Source organism: Cygnus olor, chromosome 21, assembly GCF_009769625.2.
Source record: "Cygnus olor isolate bCygOlo1 chromosome 21, bCygOlo1.pri.v2, whole genome shotgun sequence".
NCBI lineage: Eukaryota > Metazoa > Chordata > Aves > Anseriformes > Anatidae > Cygnus > Cygnus olor.
Window position 1 is genome coordinate 3,069,500 of NC_049189.1, and position 18,412 is coordinate 3,087,911.

Consider the following 18,412-nt stretch of genomic DNA (forward strand, 5'->3'; position numbering starts at 1 on the left):
CTATAGTGACAAAACAGTCACTGAAGGAAAGTTACCCATTTTTAACCAAGGAATTACCTGTAGCTAAAATAAATAGGACAACTTCATTCAGTAAATGCCAGTACGGTAGTTAAAGCAATAAAATCCCTCAGAGGACAAAGAACTAAAATAAGAAAAACAAATAAACACTCAACACCTCTAAATTGCCTTTGGACCAAAGATTAAGAGTGTCAACTTGGCAGCAGTTAATGAGGAAGCCAAACCAAAAACCCCTACAGACATAATTTCTTCCATCAATGAAGTGGAACCACATTTTGATGGGACAGCAGCAAGATGTTTTGATGCAAATTACGTTGGTCATAGCTTAGACCTGGAAGTGAGGCATCTCATATGCACTTGAAATTAGAGGGGAATTCAGGAAGGCAGAATGCAATTACTTGAACGGAGTCTGGCCAAGACATTTGCATTAACATCCTGTACTCTTACAAGAAAGACCTGATGGATCCTTGGTGAAGGATATCTGTTGGTTTAAATGCAAGCTCAGGTTGTGCAAAACATGATAGGTTAGTGCTTTGTTACAGATATGACCTGGGATAGTGATTTAGTTTCTCAATATCATAGTTCCCATCTGTACACGGGTAGTTACAACTGCAGTTGGAGTTGATGGAGTAATGAAGACTCACTTTAGATTGAACAGCAAATATCCTCTGCCTTTAACAGGGCTCAGAATTCCAAATTTATTTTGTGAAAGCCAAAAAAAAAAAAAGACTGACTTGTAAAACTTTTGCATTACCCAAGAAAGAAGAAAGACACTTTTAAAAAGTCAAGATTAAGTACAGTTCAGCAATATTTATTAGTGCTTAAACAGTGCAAACCCAAAATTCTGAGGCCCTTCAGATGACAGTGTCTGGAGCACAGATTTCACCTGGCATAAGTGAAAAATGGGTTCCCCAGAATTCCAGAGCCCCCTGCAACTCTGCCTCATCCTTGGCAATGAGATCCAACCGACAATAGCCGTGCTCAGCAGTAGTGCTCCCACCCTGAGGAGATATCTCTGGGGCTTCCTGGCCCAGTTACTCATGGGATGAACTCTTCGAGGTGATTGTTCAGGTCCTGCTTCTTCCTTAACAACACCCTAAAGATTTATTCTTTCCTTCCCCGTGACTTTGCAAAAGGTCAGCTCCATGCCTGACCTTTTTCTTGCAGCCCGTTCAGACCGAGGTTGCCACAATCCCCTTTTCTCTAAAGCTTTTGAGTGTTTTTCCCCATTTTTTCTCTTATTCTGCAGTCTGTCCAGGCTCCCTGCCTCTCTGCCCAATCCCACACCTCTCCTGCTTGGACATACCACTCCTGAGCTGCCTTCTTCACCGATCCATGTGACTTTGGCTTGCTCTGAATCTTGGCCCTACCCTTTGCTGTGGAGCAACCTGCCAGGGTCTGCCCAGCACCTTCTGTTCCCTGAGGCCCCCTGTCCTGGGAGGTATGAGAGGCCACCACACCCTTCCAGTGATTCACTGGGCAATGATTTCTTTAATGCATCTCGTGCCGGTAGGCAGTAAGGTCTTCACGGTTAGCAAACTCTGCCTGTGTAGATCTAAAATGCTTACATGGTGTCAGCAGTGGCTTTAGACGGCAAATGAAATGCATAGATCTGGGGTGTCACTGTCATACAAGTAAGGGAACTCATTACATGCACGTGTAAGGTAAAAAAGCACATTATAACTGACTGATCTTTCAGTTCCATGGGCTACAGAGAGGCCAAAACCAGTAAAGGGCCTGGGTGGTTGTTCTTTGCGTTCAGGACAGAAGTAAAGGCTCCTGGCTTTTTCCCTGCTCAACCAGAGAGACCTATCTTGGTTTTCTGAAGCAGCAGTGGGTTCAATGGTCAACCCTTGTGGTATCTAAAGGAAAAAGCTGCCCACTGAGTACGTATGAGTTATGCAGCTAGGTCCTCTCCTGACCCCACTGCAATATATCTGTTGGTAACAGGCCTTGGGGAAACTGCTCCTCCGTGGATATAGCAAACATCTTTCTGGGACACTAGACTTTTTGTCTCATCAGCATCCTCAGTTCAGAGCAGCCTTGAGACATGGCTGTTGTTCCAAGCCTTCTCTGTCTTCGTAGACAATCTGAACAGAGAGAAGCTCAGCAGCCACAGTGTTGTCACACTTACTGGGCAAGATTGCATTTGAGTACATGTGAACACTAATCAACCCTCACTACGTTCCTCTGGGTGCCTTTTCTTTTTCAAATTATTTCTTCATCCACCAAAGTCAGCCTCCAAATACTCATTTGACTGCGTGATGTACTCATTTGTCTGCAGGCATGCAGTAGTGCACAATGTACTTTCATTTGAAGGAGAAAATGAGGCAAAGGACTTAATCTCTGCAGTCCTACAAGGTTAATGTTCTAGTACAAATGACCACGCAAGATGCAGGGTGACAGGAATCAAAACCAGAACTGAAGCAATTTGCTTCAGGTCACACAGCTCAGTGATGAAACACCATTGGAATTGAAATCTTTCTTCCCACAGCTGTATTTCTTCTTCTGGAACGTGATTAGCTAGTAAAGCAGAAAGTTTCTACTGTAAATGTGGATATTAAAGGAGCACTTAAAGTGGTTTAAGAAATAGATCTGGAAGAAGGAAAGGAACAGGATGTTTTAGAATCCTCTATGTTCATTCTTCATTATTGTGTCTATGGTGGTTTGGGCTGAGCTTGGAGCTTGGAGCATTTGCTTGGAGCATGCTTGGAGCATTTGCTCCAAGCTGATGGCAGAAGATGATGATGACAATTTCAGCTAGGTGTGGTGTCTCTTTCTTTTTGTGAATTTCCATGTTTATACGAGATTGAGAAATGTCAGAAGTTTCCTTTTTTCACACAAAAGAGTTTGCTTTATTCATCATTTACTTGTACTTTTAAATAAGTGCTTTATCAGTGCTTTATGGGTGCACTTTGAATTCTACGTTTAATGTCATCTACTAGAGATGATTCTTTTACACCTATTTCCAGAAAATTGGTATAAAGTGATATGGGGGCGTGGTGGTGGTATGGTAATTATTTTCATTACTCATTGAACTGCTCAGAAATCATCTGAAGACAGCAGCTCCTCAAAATTCTGCAATTCAAAATTGTTCAGCCTTGTAACTTTCCTGGGGAATGTTCTAAATCCACCATCATACACACACACACACACGTTATTGTGAGGAAACATAGCTCTGCCCATGTGAGGCAGGACAAGAAAGTGAAGCCTAGAGAGCCTGCATGCCCAAAGGCGCCCATGAACAGAACAAAGATCAGTACTCTGAATTCTGACTCCTGTTATTTCTATCTGACCTGAAAATTTGCAATGCTTTTCTTCTGATTACAACAAAAGGAATCTTTTCTGCAGCGAGAAAATCAGACAGCTCCATATTTTAAAAGACTAATGCAAGAGGTCTGTTCTTTCTCTCAGAAACTTCAATCAGTTGCCATGTCAATGCATGGCAATGGGGGAAGTGGGAATAGCATTAATCTAATCTACAAATTGACACTAACAAGAAAAGACCCCTGACAGAAGATTCAGATGGTAACAAGTTAAAAACATATTTTGAACAACAATTTTTTCTGAAGTTGTAGCAGTCTCTGAAAGTCCATACCTGGCTGCTACAACACCAGGAACTACAAATCCAATAGTCCTGGCTGGACGCATCCCACCTCTGACCCATCTAGACTTGGGCCCTTGAAGACATCAGTAGGTATTAAGAGAGAATCTATCACAAACATATGAAGACATTTTCATGTCCTTTAAGAGCCCATGCGATCTTGCTTGATTCCAACCTTCTCGATATAGTGTATTTCTACAAAAATACAAATACATGGTATTTTCTATCAACAATCTCGACTTGACTTAATCGCTTTCAAAGTTAATTTAGCAGTATATACTTATTTGGTGCGCTTACTGATTTAAAAACCAAATCTTGGAACGGTATTTTAAACCTGACTTTCCCAGCCCAGGTTTAAAATATGCCTTCAAGACATGACAGCAGTGCACCAAAGCTGCTTTGCAGAAATTCTAGGATGTGATTCATTTGCATTTTCGAAAACAACTGGGAAGAAAGAATGAAACTACTCTGAGAGAGAGGTCTCATTCTATGCTATCATTAGTGTTGAGAATAACATACCAGGCAGATGAATGGAATGTTAATGACAACAGACTTATGTATGAAATACTTCTGGGCTGGGAAACATTAGAGAGAATGACAGAGAAATAAACACATCATTTCAAATCCCCCAGCATCCTGGGGCCTTTCTAACAGTCTTCAGGTTCATGTTTCTCACATCTCTAGACTTAAATGACTTAGTAGGAGTTCTAGTGAAAACTTAAAAAAAGAGAAAATGGTGTGGCAGATGGGGGGGGGGGGGGAGGAGGGAAGGTGATTATCTCTAGGTCAGAAGGTATAAAGCTAGGTACATATTATACTGAATGAGTTGCCATGGGGAATTTATTAGGTTGAATGTGTTTAGGCTAATACTGTATTCTAATAATACCTTGCAATTATACAGTGTTTTTCATCTTTAATAGTTTATAATAGAGTTCCTTCTGTTCTTCAAAAGCCTTCAAACATTTGTAAACTGTGAGCTCAGATTAGATATAACAACGAGCTAGTGTAAGAAATTAAAACAAAGCAGATCAACTATTACCTCATTTGAAGCAAGATGTTTTTTTATGAAGCATTTCAGGGTACCAAAATCAAGTTCAAAGAAAAGGATATAGTCTGATAAACTTAACTAAAAGACTCCCAGAAAGTTTTGACAAGGCCATAGGTGGGACATGTGAACGCTTTGAGTATAAAAAAAATCTGTTTATTGTGGATGGAGTATGAGCTAATCACGGAACATACTATACAGTTCAAATGAAACTACTGTGAAATTAAAATTTTGTTTCCTCTCAGAAAATACTTTTCCTTGGTTAGTTTTTCTCTTCATGATTTCAGATTGGCTTTTTTTTTTTTTTTTCTTCCAAAGGTCTCTTTTCCTACTTGTGGAAAAAATATTTGTTCTTGATGTTTGATGTTTAAATAACAAGAATTGCTACATCTCTGTGTGTGGCCCTGTGTGTCCATACACCATTCCAGTTTGCTGCACGATTGTAGCTGTCTCTGGGGTCTAATATGACAGTCGCTTGGCACAACAACTCTGTCTCAATGCTTAGAAAATAAATGAAAACCAAGTATTCCCACTAAACAAAGACAGATATGCTCAAGTGAGATATTTCACGAGGACATAATATTTTGCAATCCCCAGTCTGTAGAAACAAAGTGAAGTTTAACATGTATAGATGGTTCCAAATTTGGTTTTCAGCCATCAGTACTGACATCACAGCCATTTGTTTGTATTTTTCCTTCTTGCTGTTGACTAACCTCCACACACCCATATGCAGAGTGCAACTCTAGAAAACAGCCTATGCTACTCACGCAATAAAGAGAACTAAGAGCTTAAAAAAAAGTGTGGGCTACCACTGCCCTCTATTGGATACACATGAGAAATTCTCAAGTACAGAGAACTGGAAACTCCAGTTACTATCCATGTGGAAGATGCCTGCATCTCCTGGAACATAAAGAAAAATTCTGGCCTTTATTGCAATCATGGGGTTTTGCCTATGAATTCCCTTTCAGAAACATTATCTGAATATCAAATTTCAAAAGCCTTGAAAGAAAAGCAGTGGAGTGAGCAGAAAATCCCTCTACATTGAGATACAATTCATAGGTTTTTTCTTATTTTTGAGTTATTTTTATTTGCATGGAGATTTTTGTGCGTGAACAAATACAATAGGAATTACAAGTATTCCAATTCCATATATCTGAAAATCAGTTTTGAGCTGGATTCAAATCGCTGCTGTTAAAATGTTTAATTTTTTTAACCATCAAATCTGACAGAATCCCCTAAGGGAAGGGCAGTGTGTGGTTGTGCTGGACAGTGAGCTAAGTAGGGGCTGAAGACCCAGAAGAGCTCTGCATACACTTCAGTGGAGCAAGACTTTTGTGTTTACACAGGAGATGACCTGGCTGTGTGATCCTAAATTAACAAAGAGGTAATACCCATTCAGTTTTTATCACATTTGGCCTAACTATAAGGGAATCATTTCTTTTGCTCTTCTTAAACGTTATTGAGGCAACATGCTTAAGTATGACATAAAACGTTTTGCTCTATTTTTATGGGGCCATTGGTAGAATCTTGGAACAGAAATATTGGCTGTGTACTGACTGGCCACTAATGAGTTGGCACTTATACATTTGAGGGATTTAAAGAAGATTCAAATAGTAAAGATATTAAAGAGTAGTCAGGCACTGGAACGGGTTGCTCAGGGAGGTGGTGGAGTCACTGTCCCTGGGGGTGTTTAAGGAAAGGTTGGATGTGGTACTTAGGGACACGGTTTAGTGGAGTGATAGTGGTGGTAAGGGGACGGTTGGACCAGATCGTCTTGGAGGGCTTTTCCAACCTTCATGATTCTAGGATTCTATGATTTGGGAGACATGTGGCATAACACATGCAGAGCTAACAGGGAAGAAATGAGTTCACATTTATCCATTTTGGTGAATTTAAAGAAGATTCAGGAGACGCGTGGCACAACACAGCTAGAACAGGGAATAAAAGTCGAGGCAACCCCGAGTTTCCTCCCAAATACAATTTCATGTGAAGCTATGGGGGCTGAATGGCCATGTCAAAATATACTGCAGTGCTTTTGCCACAATTCTTTTCCCTGCAGTCAACCTTCATGACCGCTTATAGGTGCTTTTTTGACTGTGGAGGGGCCGTGAGAGAACCGACAAGACAATGCAGAGCCCAGCACCTCCCTGCCTGCAGCCCCACAGCCGCCATGACGGGGCCCCCCCTGCACCGGGGGGTGGGCTGAGGGCAGCCAGCCGCCCGGACGTGACGCCCCTTCGCCCCGGAAGCAGGGCGGCTCCTTCCCGGAAGCGGCCGGCAGCACTGCGCCGGGCCGCCATCTTGGCAGGGAGCCGCGGTCGCGCCGCAGCGGGAGGCGCGGGGGTCGCGGCCCTGCCCGGCCCCTCCTGGCCCCTCCTGCCCGGCCCTGCTCGCCGCCCCCCAGCCGCTCCCGGCCTCCCTCGCTTGGCCGCTGGGCCGTCCGGGCGCTGGAGGGGGCTGCTGTAGCGAGGAGAGGTGAGTAGGGCCTGAGGGGGGCCCGGCCGCCCCCTGTCTTGTCACTGTCCCCGTCCCTTGTCCCCTGTCCCCGGCCCTCGCCCCCTGCCCGGCCCGGAGCTGGGCCGCGGGGTCTGTGGGAAGCACGCTGAGGGCAGCCCGGGGGTTCTCCGCTTGTCCCCTTCCTCCTCCTCCTCTTCCTCGGGGAAGTCTGTGGCTGCTGTAAATGTTCCTGTTCAGTTTCACATTTTAAATATAAATATTCTTTTAGATAAGTCCCCCAGGGGTATCAAAACCTCGATAACTCTGCGTCAGGCTAGAAGGTTTCAGTGTGTTTTCTTGCAGTCCGTAGTGAGGGGCTCTATTGCAAGGCTTCAGAACAATTTTTTTCCTTGAATTAAAAAACATGAAGGAAATCCTATTTTAAAACATGACTTCTTTAGAGAAGAATTAATATTTTGATTTAAAGATATGTGACTTAAAAGCATGTGCAACTTCTTTCAAGAAAAACTGCCATGTGTTTAAATGGCGTACAGTGATTTTACCAAAAAATGGGTTAAACGGGGTTATTTTGAGGAGGGTCTGCATATTCGACCACGTGTAGTTATTGCTGGTGACATAAATACCACTTCTCAAGAAATGTATTTGGTTATCTGCTTGAAGTGAAGGAATAGAAAGGTCCAAAGGCATTTCACATACTTTTGGAGTCAAATGCTGCTATCACGTGAGCATTGTCTTATCTCTTTATACAAGCTGTTTGTAAAATCTTTCTTTCATTTTCATCTGAATTTCCAAGTGGAAAACTAAGGAACTTGTTAGACTTTCCTGAGGGAAAGTGAGCTAAATGGCAGTTATTAATTGCTGTGTGTTCTGTAGATGCCCTGTAAGGGGTAATGCTTTCTTTGTCCTGAAAGCAGCGTGGAGTTTCCATTCTTCACACCGACTTGTCTGATTTTGGATGAGGTCTTTGTCTGGAAGAGAATAATCTGTCTCTGAAGTTCCCTTCTGTAAATTTAACTGAATCCTCAGCAGGCAGCTGAGGTTTAACTTAAAATTCCTCACCCCAAAGCCATTAATGCAATTACGGAGTTTTCTTGTTTGTTATTATTTTAAATAACTGGATGTGGTAGAAAGAGACCAAACGAATTTAAACCATGAACAAATTTACATAATAGATATTCAAACTAAATTGGGAAATGAATTACTCCGAAGGACTGAGCCCTTTAAAAAAAATTATCTTAATAGCGCATGGTCAGCCTAAGCGCAGAAATGGTTATTAACAGTGCGTGTGTATTCTGTAGCACAGCTTGTTCTCTTGATAGCAGTTTGCTGCTTATACACTTACGCAGCAGTCTCCTGGAAGGCGTATCTTCCAGTTTGGATGATGTATGGAGTCTTCTGGGAGTGCGTTAGTTGGTTAAGCTGCTCCTTAAAAGTTATGGTGATTATATTTAAAAATACTCTGTAGATTTTCCGGAAATATGCAGCTTCAGTGAAGCATAATAGCTCTACGCCTGTTAAGATTGTGTTTATATATTTTTTTTGAAAACTAGATGAGCAACAACAGTAATAAGAGAGCACCAACGACAGCAACACAGAGACTAAAACAAGACTACCTTCGAATTAAGAAAGATCCAGTGCCTTATATATGTGCAGAACCCCTCCCATCTAATATCCTTGAATGGTAAGAACTAGAATGAACTGTTCGCACACTTGTGGAGAGAACAAGACTTTCCAGGTCGTCAAGTCTGACTCCCTTACTCCTCCAGATTGTATGGGAATCTTGGTTTTGGGAGGTGGCACGTGAAAAATGTTTTGCTGAAATGATACAGGTCTTCATTTCTCTAGAGAAATGGATGGCTGATTGTACGATGGCTCTCACCTTGCTTTGATTTCCTTTTGTCTTAGGCACTATGTTGTCCGGGGACCTGAAATGACTCCCTATGAAGGTAAAAGCACGTAGTGAAAACACGCGTGTAGTTTACGTTGTGATTGGCATGTTTGAGTAATTGCATGGCTGTTTTGAATGGGCAAAGTATACCTACAGTTAATAGCTCTAAAACTGTAAATACAGTTTCAAAGCTGTCTGTGACATGCATGATAGGTTGTTGAAAAGAGTTGGGGGTGCAACTGTCTGTTAATTTTTCAGTTGTTGAGGATGATAGCAAAACCACGTTTATGTTAAATTGAAGGGAGATGAGTTTCCGTTAAGTAATTGCTAAGGTCTTGGAGCAGATAGGTTGCGTTAGATGTCATGACAGTCAAAATAATTTTAAAAAATCCTAAGAAATAAAACACAAAAATGGATTTTTTTGAGTATGACTTACTTATCTGCTACCATATAAGCAGCTCTTACTGAACTGAGGCTTGTATTCTCTATGAATTTTTCTAGAGAAATTGGGGAGCAAAAAAGCTACATTAATTTGCTGTAGTCGCAGCGTCTTCTGCAGCCTTTTGCAAAACGCTTTTAAAAGTCAGATTCTTCATGGGGCTTCATTTGCAGTTAGTTGTGTTTGTGGGAAACTGATGCATTTATATTGTACTAAATACACTTGGGCTGATACTCCTTAAACATATTAGGGACCTGAAAAGAGAAAATACTGATTGTGATATGGATGTCAGGGAATAGCCTCCAAAGTAAATTTACTGCAGGTGTGGATCATTATTCCCGTGTTCTAGAGGCACAGGATAATAAACTTGATCTCTAGTGAGAGGGGGTGAAGGAGTAAGGTAAAGGGTTGTATTTGGCCCAGTTTGAGTAGCTTAGGACTTCATCTTCATGCAAAATAAGTAATTCATCTCTTTATGTAATGCAGGTGGCTATTATCATGGGAAACTAATATTCCCCAGAGAATTTCCTTTTAAACCTCCTAGTATTTATATGATTACACCTAACGGAAGGTTTAAGTGTAATACAAGGTAAGGATTTTCTTCTAACACTTAAGCAATTAACACCATTTTAGCAATATGTGTAACGTGTAATGATTTTAATGGCAAAAATAAACACATTCTGTCTTATATTTTTGAAGGTTATGTCTTTCAATCACTGATTTCCACCCTGATACGTGGAATCCAGCTTGGTCAGTCTCAACGATCTTGACAGGCCTTCTTAGTTTTATGGTGGAGAAGGGCCCCACACTGGGCAGCATAGAGACTTCAGAGTTCACAGTAAGCTCCGGATTGTGTCATGTACCTTCTGCCAGTTGAGGGAATGTTGAACGTGACCTTGAAGTTAACACAACAGCGATAGCTGATGTTTTGATATCTATGAAAGAAATATATTGTGGTCTACTACACGTGGCGGGCAGTCAGGTTTAGAAAGTGTGAGGACGGGGAGGGTTTTGAAGAAAAATTGAAGTCCTTTGTGCTAAAAAGCATGCTTTAAATTTTCCGTTAGAAATATCTGCCAAGCAAGCACACCAGCACAGAACACTAATCCCGTGAAGTGAAGGCATGAGAATGCAGGTTGAGTTTAGAAACGTCTGTTATAGTGAATAATACTGACAGGTATAAAGTTGTAAATGTTAGAAACTAGTTGGCTAGCGGTTTGCACCATTCTTGTGGGAAGTAACCAGATGCAGCATTAAAGTGTATTAACTTTGCTTGTATGGTACAGCTGATAACTCTTGTTTCCTCCACAGAAAAGACAACTCGCTGCACAAAGCTTAGCATTTAATTTAAAAGATAAAGTCTTCTGTGAGCTCTTCCCTGAAGTGGTGGAGGTAAGGGAATTCATTCCTGCAGTAACTTGTTTTTCTGTAGTTTTCAGCTTCTGTGTAGATCTGTAAACTAGTTGTGTAGGACTTTTCCAAGACCCTGGCTACTTTTGTCAACCTCGGAAACCTTTTAAAAGGCACTTCTACAACGTGTAAAAATTAAAAACTTGAATCTTGACATGGAACCGTTTTGCTATTGCACAAAGATCCATTGTGTAGAGAATTAAAGAAATGTATTTAGGATTGGTATCATAACCTTGACTGAGCTGCAGACACAGCAGATACGGTTGTGTTCCCAATATTTTAGGATTATGTACTCTGTTGAATTGAGGTAGGACTAACCTTCGTATATCTGGACTTGGTCCATCATTGTCCTAGATTTTTTTTAACACACCTTTAAGATCAGAGGTCATTACGTTCTTCCTGCTTAACTTCTGAGAATGAGTGACATCTTACCAGGATGTGTATCTTCCTTGTACAACACTAACCCCCTGGGTATATTGATCAGTTTATATCTTCAGGTACAGGTAACAACTGAAGTGTGTAGGAAAAAGTACTGCACTTCATTCACACCTTTTGGATTCACTATTTCCACTCATAGTTCTTGGTTTTAAAAGGTCTTACCTGTTAAGAATGAAGGGTGCTCCTTTGTTCTCTCCTGTCTTAAGATGATTCCTTCATGTAACTTCTTAGTGAGGGAATTCAGTTCTTTCAGCCTCCTGTTGAGACGTTGAGAGTTAACTTTCTGGATACCATATGAAGGGAACAGGTCCTGTGAGAGACTGTTTCATGAGTCCAGCATTAAACTACGAGAATGCTGATGCTCACCGGCATTTGGTATTCTGAGTCTAAAATGTGTTATGTCAGGCGTACTGTATTGTGGGGTACAAATTCTGTCAAACTGCAAGTCTTAATTACTGCACAAAGAATACATACTGTTGTAAAAAGGAGGGAAAAGATGTAAAAGACCCCTTTTCCCCCCATTTTCTTAAGTGGGGGAGAGATGTGTTTTTGTTGGAGATACCTGAAGTCATGAGGTTGTGTTTTGGTAGAACATAAATCATCAGAAAGATCGTTTTTGTTTTTTTTTTTAATGTGATGTTAATAGATAACTGCTGTTCCAAGTACAGGCAGATTGTTAACATACAATACTTCTAGTCTTAATTTTACTAAGCCTCTATGATTTTTTTCTTCAATTTTTGAGTATCTTGTGTTCAAAATAAGCTGGACATGCAAGACTATTGATGCAAGAATTTCTCTTTTCTGAAAAAAGCTTCTAGCATATGTACAGGTGGACTAAAAATAAACTTGGACAAATGATAGCTAGCGTCAATTACTGAAGTAGGTCATTTTGGAGGAAGTTGAGGAGAGTGTACAAGTGTAATGCAGTTAATTTAGCTTGAAAGATCTACAATATAAGGAAATGTACCGTATCCTTTTCTTAAAGTTATGTAAGAACTTGGCTTCTGAAATCTGTTCAAAACACCCAAAAGTTTCACTAGTTTAACTTGCAGATTTTTTTTTTTTTTCCCTCCAGGAGATTAAACAAAAACAGAAAGCACAAGAAGAGCTCAACAACAGACCTCCATCCCTCCCTTTACCAGATGTTGTCCCTGACGGGGAAGCACACTATGGTCAGAATGGAATACCCCTTCTTAACGGGCATGTTCCGCTGGCACCTGCCAATCATCCAGGCCTCCAGCAGGCTAATCGTAACCATGGACTCTTAGGTGGAGCTTTGGCGAACTTGTTTGTTATAGTTGGTTTTGCAGCCTTTGCCTACACAGTCAAGTATGTACTGAGAAGCATAGCGCAAGAATGAGGAGAATAAAAGAAATCCAAGACCAAATTAGAGGTAGTTGCAGAGTGAGTGGGACTCTTTGGGCATCTGACTTTTGACACTGGGATAAACATTTGTGTTACCAAGTTGCAGGTAAAACCTTGGTTGGCTCATGGGTTCTGTTTGGGAAATGGAGTACGTTCACTTAGTCAGAAAACTAAAAGAAGTTCTGCTCACAGATCCTGTTGTCAAGTCAAAGCATTATTGATGAAACACTAACATTTCTAGTGCTTTGATTTTTCTAGCACTTCTCCATCTGTTATTTGAGATTTGAAAATCTTAAGCAAATAAGGCTTTTTACTTCATTGAACAATTTTTAAAATTTAACACTTGATGCATATCATTTTAGTTTTGTTAGCAAAGAGTCTGTACAGGATGCGAAATGAGTCAAGTGGAGAAAACATGGACTTGGTAAGGATTTGGTTAATGTGAACATTGACTCCAGAAGATGGCTGGTTTTTTTTTTTTTTTAATAGAACGGACATCATTGCATATCTAGTCAGTAGTGATTAGATGAGTGGGAAAATAACACCATGTGTGTTAAATTTGTTGTCTAAATTATCACAATGTAATTGAAGGTTTTATTTGGGCTACAAGAAGTGCAGTTGTCAGACTTTAGGAATGAATAGCCAGAAAAAGTGTTTGAATCAGTCTTTAGTGGGAATACAGATATCCAGTACTGTTTTGTATTTGTTCACTTAGGGATTTCCATTCTGGGAGATTTTAAAACTGTAATACTTTGTTTTGATCACAAGGTGCCACTGTTGAAAAAAATAATAAAAATGCACAGACCATTGGAGAGCTGATTGTGTATTGAGAAAATCTCTGGAATTCCTGGGTAAATGAAGTACACCTAGCCCTTGTGAAGTTACAAAGTCAAATGTGTCTGAATAACAAATGAGCTTCTTCAGCACCAGCTGAATTAGTCTGAAGTGTCATTAGCTGGAGTAAACCCTTCACATTAGTTCTGCTTGCTTACTTGAAAATTGGCCAAAAAAAGGCAAAACAAACAAAAAAAACCCACAAAGCCCAAACCCTACTAATTTATCTGAGTTTCTAGAAGCTTTTTGCTTGTAGATCCAAGTTCCTCTCTGTTCCCCTTCAGATGATTGCAATATTGATGTTTGTTCATGAGAATACAGGGTTGTGTGTAAACACTGAAGCTGCAAATGTAGTCTGAAAGTCTGAAGTTACTTTTTCAACTCAGTTTGCCTTTTTTTTTTTCCTGCTTAGTTTTATCTAAGTGCTTTGGTTTATTAGAGGCAAACATACTGTGCCTTTAAAAATTGGCAGCGATGTCTAATCATCTGGGAAGAGTGCACTCACTGTTCATGGTACAACGAACTGTCAAAGGTGATAGGGTAAAAAGCTCTGCCTCTAACCATGTAGTCTTCTAGATATTGTGAAGAGCCCAATAAATATTACCTCATGTATTTAAGAATTTTTGAAACTTTCATTTTCCCTTTCAGACTTGTTCTCTCTCTGCTTCTCCTTGGTATCTTGAACTGTAAGCAAAAACATATGGTAAACCCATGAGCCATGCAGCTTAGAGCATCGATAAATGTGACCAATTCTCTGCAATAGGTAGGAATTATCAAAGCTAGCAGAACAGCTTTATACTAAAAAAATCTTAAAGCAGATCTTACTGAGGTAAGGAAGGGAAGGAGAGGATGGAATGTGGAAAAGGTTGATTTTTAAAATGTATTTATAAATCTTTGATTTTGTGGTTTTACCAAATCTTATTTATAACTAATTTGCCTCTTGTATGTGCTTAATCAGCTCTTGTTAAAAGAGAAGCACCAATTGTATGTGTCTGTAGAAACAATAATGTTTTGTCAGTCTGGGGGTGTGCTGTGAAGGAAGGGGGAATGTCATGTCTTTCCTGTAGTGATAGGACTTTCAAGATGGCTTGTTGGAGTGATTTTTTTCTCAAAGCATACGGACCTTTAGCTGAGGCTGTTCTGTCTCATAGATCTTAGTATCAGTCAAACATGTTTGTGTTCTCACGATGCTTTTTTTTAACCGTTGACGTCGCCTACAGACAAAAGCTTATAAATGGTTATCTATGTTTATCTTATGGAAGGTCTTTTGTCCACATAACTGAAGACAAAGGCAAGGAGACCTCGGGCATGGTGTCTTTGCATCTTTTGTGAAATGTACTTAGCCAAGGTAAAAGAACTAGTAAAATGAGAGATGTTGATTTCTTACAACACAGCTTATTATGCGGCAAGAAGTTGGCCTTAAACTACACCTGAGCATCTGAAGGTGGGTCTCTTTAATAAGTGCCACAATTGGAAACAAAAACTTTGGTCAAACCCTGGAGATGCTGCATTTTTTATGAGAATTGGCTGTATTTAAAAACAACTATATAAAACCCAAACCTTACCTTCCAAATGCAGCTTCTCTTCAGTACCCTGGATTCAGAGAGAGACTTGACAGTTCCTGGCTTTCAACAAATGGCACCCAGTAGCTGACTGACCCCTTGCACCTATGGCTTTACAAGATTTCAATACATGTCCTTGCTCCTTGCCTTTGGTAACAGAAGATTTATTCCCTTTTGTGTAGTTTATGATGTTTTGTGTTTTTTTTAAAAGCGTTTATAATAGTATGCGGTATCTGATCTTTTTGTTACCAAAGTCAGTAGATGGAGTAGACCATTCTTTGCCATGCAAAAATGTTATCATGCCCTGAAGCAGTGCATTACTTAATATAATGAAACTAAAAGCTGTCCCTCAGTATATGACACCAGAACAAATGTCTGGCCCTTCACTTTCATGCTGCAATTTCATAGATTTCTGTAAGATTGTTCTACACAGACGATAGGGATTTTTTGCAACTTGAATCGTAAGACATCTCAATGGTAGCCTTTAAAGATCTCATGACTAAAAATCCTGGATTTGTGTGTAGTCTTAACTTTTTTCCCCCCTCAAGATTTCAAGGTCACAGAAATTACCTCACTTCAAGCATGTACTGAGGAGTAGAAATGACTGCATTGTAAAGTTGTTTGTTCATAATAAACATTCATGACAAAATGTGAAGTTTCTGTGGGACTGTTTTTGGCAAAGGGATCATTTGAAGAATCTAACTGGATATATATGGAATAGGAAGTAGAGACTGTGGTAAAACTGCTTCTCCCCTACCTCCAGATTCTTTTCCTCACATTAGTTTTTGGAACCCCTTGTATCTGTAGTAAAACACGTACAAAAAGACCTACAGGTAGCAATGTCTTTTTGCTCTTGTGTTTTGTAGTGCAGTTCCTATGCAGATAGATATTTGTCCTATAATACAACGCAGCTGTCACTGAAATGCTGTACCTGTTTTCAGAAGCTACTCTGAGGTGTGTAGGAGCTACTCTTTAAAATGCTGTTCCACTGTTTTTTTATTGTTGCCCCGCAGAAGCTAGATCTTTCTTTTTAAAGGAGAAAAATCATGTTTTCAGTGGAAAGATCACCTGCGCACAGGCAGACACACACAGAAGGGAGGCTATTGAAAGTAAAGCACTCATGTTTTATGTTATCAAAAAGACTTTTGTGGAGCATGTTTTCTGGGCAACAAGTGAGCACGATTTGTTAGGGTTTATTAGGATCCTTTTATTTGTGGAAAATGCCTTGCACCAGCAACTTTGAGTTGGTCACTCTGAAGAACTCACAAGAAACGTTGAGTACTGCTGACTTGTCTTTTCTAGCCACTTGTCATTTCCATGGCTTTGCCACAAGATGGGGCAGTAATTCCATCTTCGTCTTGAGTAAGAGGCGGCTGGATGGCTGAGACCAAGTGTGCTTGGTGGGGTGGGCATGAAAGATCCAAATGAAGAACTGAAACAGCATCCAGTCAGCTCAGCACGAGTATTTTTGCAGAAGGCAACTGAAGTGACCATGAGCTCTTGGTCTTTCAATCCAAACTGCTCTTTTGTCTGCCATTGTATTTAGGTTTGTTCTAACAGCTGGTGTATATTACCCCCAATCGACAGCTTGAGTTTATAACAGGTTAGCATTGGGAAGCCAAGTTTATATCTAAGGGATCTATCATAGGAGTACTCTAGACTTTATCTGCTTATCAAGCAGTTGTGTGTGTCGATGAATGGTAATGTGCCTATGACTGCATTGCCTTAAAAAAAAAATCTCTGCACCAAGGCGTAGGCATTGTTCCTTATCTACAATGGGCAGTTCAGGGAAAATCCCAGCTTTTGCCTTTTGGATATTATTCTTAGCATAGTTAGGGAAGGTGGAACTATTTTGAGTAAAAGGCAAATTGCATAAGTAGAGATTGAAAGCTCTAGTCACAAGTTTCTTGCCTGACTATTCAGTTTCCTTTCCAGCTTTACACACAGTTCATACGGTGTTTACAAATTGTACTTGGGTTGTTGCATGCAGACGTCATGTGGCTTCTTGTAATACTTTCCTTATTTCTAATCTTTCCTCATGTAGAATTGGTGTTGTTGCATTCTTAACTATTCCAGTTATTGTTGCAGTGGGTCGGAGAGGAAACTACTTTCAGTCCGTTTGAGATCTTTGGTTTGCTATTAAGCGCAACATCAGCCTATTTTATTTATTATTTTTTTGCAAACAGATTGAATACTGTTCCAGGTGTTCACGCATGGGTAAGACTCAGGTGCTTTGGAACTGTTGCAGCCGAGATGAAAGAACAAGCAGCAAGGTGTGCAATTTTCTACAAATAATACAAAAGCTGTAGCGAAGGTTGGAGGAGAGGTAACAACTGTGCTGACACTTGTTGCAGCCCTAAACGGAGAAAATTATACAGGCAGGAACTGGTGAGTTAATTTGTCCCTGTGGACCACTTTGCCTTGTGCTTGAAAATGTTAGGATTCGCTTCCCCCGAACCTGAGGATGTAGTCTTGGCATTTGGCTCTTGGGATGAGAAAGGGGATGTTGCAGGCAGACAGATGCAGCCTGTACCAGCAGACCGAAAAAGCGATTACCCCATTCCAGCCTTGAATGTCATTTCTTGCCATGGTGTGTGGATCTGTCAGGCTGTTTAGCTGCAATATGACAGATTGTCCTATTAATGTGTCATCAAGTGCACTTTTACAAATTCATGGCTTGTCTACAACTAACCTGAAAAAAGAGGCTTAAGTATGAGAAGGCGCCAAAGAAAGTTAAATATTATTAACAAATAAAGTCTGCCACGTAGTTTTAATGGAATGTGAGCTGGTTGGGGGAGGGGAGATATGCTGTTAACTATTTAGCTTCTCTGCAATTCCCTTTTTGCTCTCACTTTCCCAAACTCCATTTCTCTCCCTGAAAAGGTGCTTTAAAAAAATCTTGACTTTTAAGAGTTCTTGATTTTGTACTCTGATTGTTCGTGCCTCAGTTTCCCTGAGACAGGTAACAGAGATAGCAGAGTTGATGCTCTCGATCCACCCTGCCTGCCTTTAAAGTTCAATGAAATACTGTACTGGCATTACCTGGATTACAGAAAACATGGTAAGGAGATTGTTAAAGCGAGCCTGTTGCTTGCTGACTGCGTAAGGGACTTCAAATTTTTATCGTTCTTGGACTTTTTTGTGGTACAAGCTCAGATACATTTTGTAGAGAGAATTGGAAGATTTGTTCCTGGTGGTAGGCAACTGGCAAAGATTAGCAGACTGTCCAAATGCTTTAACATCTCTCTTACGCAATGTTTGTAGGAGATTTGTATCCTTTGGTTTTCTGTTCTTTTTAATAATGAGCCCGCCCTCCAGTAAATAAATCAGAAAGCCCCCACTGAGCCAGCCT

The 18,412-nt window shown here is 40.4% G+C and overlaps 2 protein-coding genes and 1 long non-coding RNA gene across 4 annotated transcripts in view; all 3 read left to right on the plus strand.

The window, feature by feature from the left end:
• LOC121058149 overlaps positions 1-6,352 on the plus strand; it is a 20,412-nt gene extending 14,060 nt beyond the window's left edge. Inside the window, exon 6 of the long non-coding RNA XR_005814097.1 lies at positions 5,897-6,352. This is a non-coding gene — a long non-coding RNA (uncharacterized LOC121058149). The remainder of the gene's footprint in view (positions 1-5,896) is intronic.
• Positions 6,353-6,912: 560 nt separating this feature from the next.
• Positions 6,913-15,709, plus strand: UBE2J2 (ubiquitin conjugating enzyme E2 J2). 2 transcript variants are annotated; one of them, XM_040533284.1, is made up of 7 exons: positions 6,913-7,142; positions 8,675-8,805; positions 9,030-9,070; positions 9,938-10,040; positions 10,151-10,289; positions 10,763-10,843; positions 12,375-15,709. In XM_040533284.1, the coding sequence occupies exons 2-7, from the start codon at positions 8,675-8,677 to the stop codon at positions 12,657-12,659; spliced, it is 780 nt and encodes a 259-aa protein (XP_040389218.1). In that variant the 5' UTR covers positions 6,913-7,142; the 3' UTR covers positions 12,660-15,709. The 2 variants fall into 2 exon arrangements, with proteins under 2 accessions (XP_040389218.1, XP_040389217.1); XM_040533283.1 differs by having other exon boundaries at positions 6,931-8,562.
• Positions 15,710-17,134: 1,425 nt separating this feature from the next.
• The window catches only part of C1QTNF12 (C1q and TNF related 12), a 28,317-nt gene continuing 27,039 nt past the window's right edge, over positions 17,135-18,412 (plus strand). The window contains exons 1-2 of the mRNA XM_040533281.1: positions 17,135-17,448; positions 18,009-18,121. The gene's annotated coding sequence lies outside the window, so the exon portion shown is untranslated. The remainder of the gene's footprint in view (positions 17,449-18,008; positions 18,122-18,412) is intronic.

What these genes read in the sequence shown, in the direction of transcription:
- UBE2J2 (XM_040533283.1), top strand. Translation starts at nt 8,503, where the DNA reads ATGATGTATGGAGTCTTCTGGGAGTGCGTTAGTTGGTTAAGCTGCTCC. An exon ending in TGAAATGACTCCCTATGAAG is followed by an intron (nt 9,071 to 9,937) that starts GTAAAAGCACGT and finishes TATGTAATGCAG; the next exon opens with GTGGCTATTATCATGGGAAA. An exon ending in TAGAGACTTCAGAGTTCACA is followed by an intron (nt 10,290 to 10,762) that starts GTAAGCTCCGGA and finishes TTTCCTCCACAG; the next exon opens with AAAAGACAACTCGCTGCACA.